A 7,531-nucleotide genomic window follows, 5' to 3' on the forward strand; every position below is an offset into this window, starting at 1 on the left:
GGAAAATGGAGGAGAAGGGATTGTGGCGTGACCATCCCCCCTGGGGGGTGATTTCTCGCTTTCTGTCTCTCTGTCTCTCTCTGTCTGGTATGGGGAGCCACGCGCCCTATAGCAAAAAAAAAAAAACCTCTCCAAAAAAAAAAAAATCAAAACGAAGAATTTTAAGTTTTATATCATTTTTAAGATTTTTAAAAAATATTTCTTTATTTCCATTTATTATTATTATTTTTTTTTAATTTGATCAAAGAGAGAGAGAAAGGGTGAAAGCAAGCTGTCAGATCTGGGATTCAGACTGTGGTCAGCCATGTGGGAGTACGGCGCCTTTAACTACCACACCACCTGCTGGCCCCTGTTTATTATTATTATTTTTAATTTGATGAGAGAAAGGGAAAATGAGAAAGCAAGGTTTCAGGTCCGGGGCACTAATCAGGGTCAGCCATGTGGGAGTCCAGCACCTTAACTACCACGCCTCTTGCCAGCCCCACTAGCACTTTTTTTAAATGCCAGAATGCGCATGAGAGAGAGAGGGAACTTCCAATAGGCCTGGTTATACCACAGTCCTTTTCCCCCAGTTCTCCATCCCATCAGGAGCCTGACTACGCACTCGTGTCCAGTGTGTTTTACAAGCTGACAGGCCTGCGCGCAAACCCTGGTTGACCATGTGGGACCTACTTCCTCTTAAGTTGTATGTAACCACTGCTCTAAAGTCAGCCTTGTTTAAATCAGAGAAAGAGAATAGAAAGAGGAGGGAGAAAGGAGGAGAAGGTCTATGGGGCCAGCAGGTGGTATAGTGGTTAAGGCACTGGATTCCCACATGACTGACCACAGTTTGAGTCCTGGACCAGGCAGTTTGATAATCAAGCTAGGCACATGTGTATGTATATCAAAAATCCCAAGAGGAAAGTGGAGGAGAATGGATTATAGTGTGGCCACCTCCCCCAGGGGATGATTTCTTACTTTTCCCTGTCTCCAGTGAATATATGCGCCATGTGGCAAAAAAAAAAAAAAAAAATCTTAAAAAAAGAGAGTCTGTTTATTGCAATCCTCTGCCCCAGCCTCCCCGTGAGCTAGAAGTGCAGGTGTGTACCACCACGCCTGGCCAGTTTTAAACTCCAGCGCCTAACACAGATGTGAGTTGTTAAGTTGCTCCTTGGCTATGCCTCAGTTTCCTTATCCTTCCTGGCATGTAAAAGGAAAGCCAGGTAAGGCACTGATGGCATGGAGTAGGAGGCAGCCGTATTTCAGGGGTAGGGTAGGGGGATGAGTGTGACCTTTCCAGGTTTCTCCACAGAGAGAGCTGAGTGAGATGCGGGCACCTCCAGCTGCTACAAACTCTTCCAAGAAGATGAAGTTTCAGGGGGAACCCAAGAAGCCTCCCATGTGAGCCTGGGGCTGGAGCCTACCCTGGAGGGGGGAGGGTCAGGGCTGGAGGGCTGCTTTGTTAGAGTCCTGATCCGCCCGGACCCACACGTACTGCTCTTCTCTCTCCCAGGAACGGTTACCAGAAGTTCTCCCAGGAGCTGCTGTCCAATGGGGAGCTTAACCACCTGCCCCTGAAGGAGCGCATGGTGGAGATTGGCAGCCGCTGGCAGCGCATCTCTCAGAGCCAGAAGGAACACTACAAGAAGCTGGCCGAGGAGCAGCAGAAGCAGTACAAGGTGCACCTGGACCTGTGGGTCAAGGTGAGAGGGCCAGAGACTGTTGGGAGGAACAGGAAGACATCGTGCTGGTTTGTCCTCATACGTGATTTCATTCAGTGCCCAGGAATCCTCAAGAGTAATGGTTACTATATCCTTTTAAAGACTAAGGCTCAGAGAGGTTAAGTAACTTGGCTAAGGCCACACAGTAAGTAGAAAAAGCCAAATCAGATGGCCTTTTCCTCTCTCTAGCTGGGATCAGATTCTGTCTTGACTCCTGGCCTCCAGGCGAATTCTACCTTTATTGGTCAGTCAGATCTGTAAAGTAGGGACAATCACCTGTGTCTTCACCAGCCACCCAGACGGCAGTCAAGGACCTTAGGAGATGGCAGGGCTTAGGTTTTCTAGTTTAGAGAGCCCCACTGCCTCATTGTTGGCTCAAGAGCTTGGTGTCAACGTGAGTCATGATGTCAGACTGTATGAGCTCTTGTGGGGTGGGGTGGGGGACCCTTTGAGCTGGAGAAGGCCTTTCCTGTGGAACCTCCACAGGAGAAACATGGAGACCCACAGTCTTAGTATTATTTGGGGGGGGGGGATTTTTGCCATAGGGCGTGTGTGCTCGCCAGACAGACAGAGAGATAGAAAGTGAGAAATCACCCCCCAGGGGGGATGGCCACACTGCAATCCCTTCTCCTCCATTCTCCTCTAGGGATCTTGGGCACACATGCACACGCGCCCAGCGTGAGTTTTAAGCCACTGGGTCCAGGATGCGAACCGCGGTCGGCTACATGGGAGTCCAGCGACATAGCCATTACACTAACTGCTGAGACCCATGGTCTTAGTACAGAATGACTTAGAGAAGCACTTGGGGCATCGGAAGCAGAAATGCTGGGCACAGTCTTGAGGTTGATTGTAGTGATCTCTGCAGAGACCCAGAGCATGGGGGAGACCAGGAGGGGTAGCGATTGAGAGGTGGTATCCAAGTACTTAGTTCTCTGCCCAGCACTTGCTCAGTCTTCAGCCCTTACCTCCTCTGTCTCCCCCAGAGTCTGTCTCCCCAGGACCGTGCAGCATATAAAGAGTACATCTCCAATGTGAGTCTGGAGTGTGGCAGCAATTGGGTGTGGGTGGGGTGCTCAGGAGGGTCTGGGATTCACGGCTGCCTGTTTGTGTCCCCATCCCCTGCTGCAGAAGCGTAAGAGCATGACCAAGCTGCGAGGCCCAAACCCCAAGTCCAGCCGGACTACCCTGCAGTCTAAGTCGGTAAAGAGCCCCTCCCTGGTGGGGGGTGGGGGTGAGCAGGGCCCTGGTGCCTGGAGTGGCTGGATGGACATCACTACTATGAACCTCCATCCCTTCCAGGAGTCTGAGGAGGATGATGAAGAGGATGAGGATGATGAGGACGAGGATGAAGAAGAGGAAGATGATGAGAATGGGGACTCTTCTGAGGATGGCGGGGACTCTTCCGAATCCAGCAGCGAAGATGAGAGCGAGGACGGGGACGAGGTGGGGCAGACAGCACAGTGGCAGGGATGGTTGGGTCTGCAAGGAGAGCTGCCTGGTGACAGCACATCCTTTCTCCTCCCTACCCTCAGAATGAGGAGGATGACGAGGACGAGGATGATGACGAGGATGACGACGAGGATGAAGACAACGAGTCCGAGGGCAGCAGCTCTAGCTCCTCCTCTTCAGGGGACTCCTCGGACTCTGACTCCAACTGAGGCTCAGTTCCCACCCAGGGCAGCCAGGGAGAGCCCAGAAGCTCCCCTCCCCAACTGACCACCTTCGTTTCTCCCCTGTGTCCTGTCCCCTGCCCCCTGGCCTCCCCCACTTTCTTTCTTTCTTTCTTTCTTTTTTTTTTTTTAAACAAATACGGTGGGGGAAGGGGGCTAGAGGAGCCCAGGCCAGGACTCTGCAACATCAGAGACATCAGCCCTGGGGATCCTCCAGGGACAGCAACCATCAGACTGAGCCAGCACTGGACCAGCCGGCCCACCCCACCCCTCTTCTGCACTTGCGGTTCCGGCATGGACAATGGACCGGGGAGTGGGGTGGGGGGTCCCAAAGAGTTCAGCGAGGCCCTCCATACCTGCAGCCCAGCCCACGGTGGGGTGGAAGCATGGGGAGGACACCTCCCTTCCCAGAGGGGCTTGCCGCCTGGACCTCTACATTGGAACTGGAGGCAGGGGACATGGGGGGAGGAGGACGGTGCCTTTGAGAAAGCAGGCACTGCCCTGACAGCCCTCTCCCCTGCCCCCTGCAGGAAGGAGCTGCCTGGACCCACTCATGGGGGAGGGGGCAGAAGTGTTTTTTATATATGTGTATATATTTTTTTTTTAAGCTCTGAGCTGTCAACGAGACGTTTCCTACCGATTTCGGCTGCCGTCTCTGTTGTCATTTCTGGGGGAGGGCGGATTTAGGGGGTAGGCTTGGGACTTTTTAAAAATGGTCTTGATGAGTGTGGAAGATTGTGTGTGCGTGTGTGTGTGTGTGTGCGCACATTTGCGTGTGTGTCCTGTATATAGGGTGGGTGCACTATGCGTGTGTGAGTGCACGTGTGTATGTGGAGGAGAGGAGATCTGTCTGTCCTAGAGCCCACCTCGATGTGAGTCTGGAGAAGGAGCTGGTGAGGGCCTGGGGTGACCTGGTGGGAACCGGCCAGGGCCACCCCTTTCTCCGGGGCTCTGGTTCCATCTGGGGGTGTGTGCTGAAGCCTCTCTGTGTGGAGAGGCTAAAGCCTATGTCGGTCCCCACCACCACCACCACCACCACCAGGGGCATGCATCCCGGTGGCCAGGGTCTGAGAGAAGGAAGGTGGTGTGAATGATAAAGCTTTGATTTGATGGGAAAAGCCTCCCTGGTTCATCTGAGGGGTCAGCCTGGCCATCCTCAGCTCCGAACCTGGGCTTCAAGAAGTGAGTTGGGAGCTCTTAACTGACACATCCCTCCTGCCATCCAGTACCCCAGCTCGCCCCCATTTCCTTTGACTTCTCAGGTCTGCTCCCTCTCTTCTTCCCTTCCCCACCCCCATAGCTGGGAAGAGGTCTGCAAAAGCTGCTTTTGCAGCTGCCCCTCTGACCATTCCCAGCCACCCCCTTTTTTGGTACCCTGATTCCTGGATTCTTAATAAGCCAAGTCACCTTATCTCTGTGGATTTAATTTTTTGTTTTTAACTAAATAATGGTTTTTGGGTTTTGGCTTTTTAAACAATCATGTCAATGACATTTAATTGGGGCTTTGCGCTTTTCCACCTTCCCCCTCTGAATGAAACCAAGGAATGGGGGAAAAGTGGGAATTCCACTGAGGAGGTAGAGCAGGAAAGGTGAGGGGCCCCAGTTGCAGAAAGGCTGGGGTTTCCCTCTCCCAAAGGAAGGCGGAGATATGTCTGCTTTGCCTTGGACTGTGGTGCTGGGGGTAGGGGTACCCAGGGAGGGTCACTCCTCACTCCCACTCCCCTTCCTTTGTCCTGATCCTGGAATTAGGTACAGGGGTTTATAGGTTATTTCTTTGCAAGAGCTCCTGCAAATAACCGTATTTCCTTATTTCAATGCCCTGCACTGTTGTATTTTAGTGGAACATGCTTTCATTTAAAAACAACTTTGAACGGGCACTTTCCTCCCCTCTTTTTAAAAAAATGGAAAAATTCTTACAGTACGAACAGGGCTGTGGGGGTGGAGGTGTTGGTGCTGTAAGAGGTCACTCAGTGCATTTTGGCACTAGGATGGGATGGCTGGGGTGGGAGGGCCCCTGTTCTCCCCCCATTTTTTTTCTAATATTTAAGGAGTGTTTTGTAGGTCTCAACAACCACCACAACTTGAATTTGTATCATGGGAGGTGGGAGGGAGCGGCTTAGAGGTGTCTGCCTAAGCGTAAGGCCAACTGTGGAAGTTTTGTTTTCCCTTTTTTTGTACAATAAAGTAAAAAGCAAAGGTTTGACTGCTGTCTGGTCACTGGAATTAATGAAGGTGGGTGGCAGGGAAAACCAAACAACGTTTGATCAGGAAGACCCTGGAAGCCAGCTTTTTGGCCCTTTCTAAAACCATCTCTTTCCTGAAAGCTTTATAGGCAACCTTCGACGTTGTTCTGTGGTACTGTTCTTGCCCTTTGTCGGCTCAGTTTGTTCAACTGGGTCTTTGGACCATCAAGGACTCCCAGCAGCTGGAAACAAATGCATTTTTGGGGTGGAGGGGTTTGCTAGAGGGTGTGTGCGTGCACCAGAAAGACAGACAGAAAGCAAGAAATCACCCCCCAGGGTGGATAGTCATGCCACAGTCCCTTCTCTTCCATTGTCTCAGGATCTTAGGCACGCACACACGCCTGGCGTGAGTTTAAGCCACCAGGTCCAGGACTCAAAGCACAACTGACTACATGGGAGTCCAGCAACATAGCCATTATGCCAACTGCTGGTCCCAACAAATGCATTTTCATCCACAGTGCATTGCTTTGGGAAATTCGAGGTGATGAGTTATTAGGGTCAAGGTGGTGTAGAGCTTATCATGGGGACTCGAGGGAACCCTCCCATTTTGAGCCCTCCGTTCCACCCAGGGCTAAGGAAGAGTTTCCTAACCATTCAGGCCTCTGACGTGAAGTGGGCTAGGCTGAGATGACTCGCTCTCTGTGGTTAAGGAAGACAACCTTTCCTGCACAGGTCTGGGCTGGGTTCCTTCAGTGGCAAGGGCTAGAGAGCCTTCAAGACACACACACCCTTCTTTTGGCTGGTCAAAATTCTAAAAATTTCATTACCCATCAGGGTCTTCCATTTTCTTCCCACTCTCATTCCCTTGCTACTCTCTTAAGGTCACCAACATACTCATCATTATCTTCACGGGACAGTAACCTGTCTCTGGCCTGCAGACTTGGCTCACATGTCAACTGACAAACAGGCCTTTTATGACCACCCTGTCTGGAAGCCTCCTCTTATATCTCCTTGTTTATGTATTTGTTCGTTTATTGCCTATCTCCCCACGTAGAAGACATCTTACCTGATTGCTCATTATAGTAATCCTAGTGCCTAAAACTGCCTGGCAGTCACTTGACACCCGAGAGACATTTCTTGAATGACTGTGTTACCCAGAAGGCCCTGGGGGGTTTGCTGTCCCTGTTGGCCTCTGCCCCAATTCTAGCTACACTGGCCATCCGTGATTCAACCATGGCAGGACTTCCTCCAGGGTCTATACACATGCTGTTCTACTCAGAATGTTCTTCACCTCTTTGCCTGATTAACTCAGGGGTCCACTTAAAAGGCCACCTCCTGGGCCAGCAGGTAGCATGGTGTTTAAGGTGCTAGATCCCACATGGCCAACTCTGTGGTTAGAGCCCCGGACTCAGAGGTCAGAAAAACATGCTGGGTGAATGTATGTGTGTGCCCAAAATCCTAAGAGGAGAATGGAGGAGAAGGGATTGTGGTGTGGCTATACCTGGGAGGTATATTTCCTGGTAGGTGATTTCCCACTTTCCCTCACTCTCTGTCTCTGGCAAGCACATGTGCTCTATGAGGGGGAAAAAAGTCACTTCCTCCTGGAGGACCTTCTCTGAATCTCGGGGGGGTGGGGATGGGGGGAATCTGCCTTGTTTCTTTAGTAGCCTGGATAGCTCCATACCCAGTCTTGTTTCTTCCAAGCTTTACTGGCCTATAAGATCCACCAGTATGGGGCCAGCAGGTGGCTTGGTGGTTAAGGCGCTGGAATTCCCATGTGGCCGATCATGGTTTGAGTCCCAGACCTAGCAGCTTGCTTTCTCACTCTCCTTCTCCCTCTGGCAAAAACTCATGTCTCATGTGAAATAATAAATACATAAATAAATAAAATAATTCTTAAAAAAAAAAAAAAAGAAGGAAAAAAGATCCATCAGGACAAGGTCTGTGTATCTCTCTTGCTCTGCAACTCCAGAGCCTC

The 7,531-nt window shown here is 51.1% G+C and overlaps 1 protein-coding gene across 5 annotated transcripts in view; it reads left to right on the plus strand.

Annotated features, from left to right (window-relative positions):
• Positions 1-4,010, plus strand: part of UBTF (upstream binding transcription factor) — a 13,163-nt gene extending 9,153 nt beyond the window's left edge. For 2 of the 5 annotated variants that reach the window (XM_027767820.1, XM_027767822.1), the window contains 6 exons: positions 1,280-1,380; positions 1,493-1,682; positions 2,684-2,731; positions 2,829-2,900; positions 3,000-3,143; positions 3,233-4,010. In XM_027767820.1, the coding sequence (XP_027623621.1) occupies positions 1,280-1,380; positions 1,493-1,682; positions 2,684-2,731; positions 2,829-2,900; positions 3,000-3,143; positions 3,233-3,358 (681 nt within the window). In that variant the 3' untranslated portion in view covers positions 3,359-4,010. The remainder of the gene's footprint in view (positions 1-1,279; positions 1,381-1,492; positions 1,683-2,683; positions 2,732-2,828; positions 2,901-2,999; positions 3,144-3,232) is intronic. The other 3 variants (XM_027767821.1, XM_027767823.1, XM_027767824.1) reach the window with 2 other exon arrangements.
• Positions 4,011-7,531: the final 3,521 nt, after the last annotated feature.

This window comes from Tupaia chinensis, unplaced genomic scaffold, assembly GCF_000334495.1.
Source record: "Tupaia chinensis unplaced genomic scaffold, TupChi_1.0 Scaffold144741_1, whole genome shotgun sequence".
In the NCBI taxonomy this organism is placed as follows: Eukaryota; Metazoa; Chordata; class Mammalia; order Scandentia; family Tupaiidae; genus Tupaia; species Tupaia belangeri.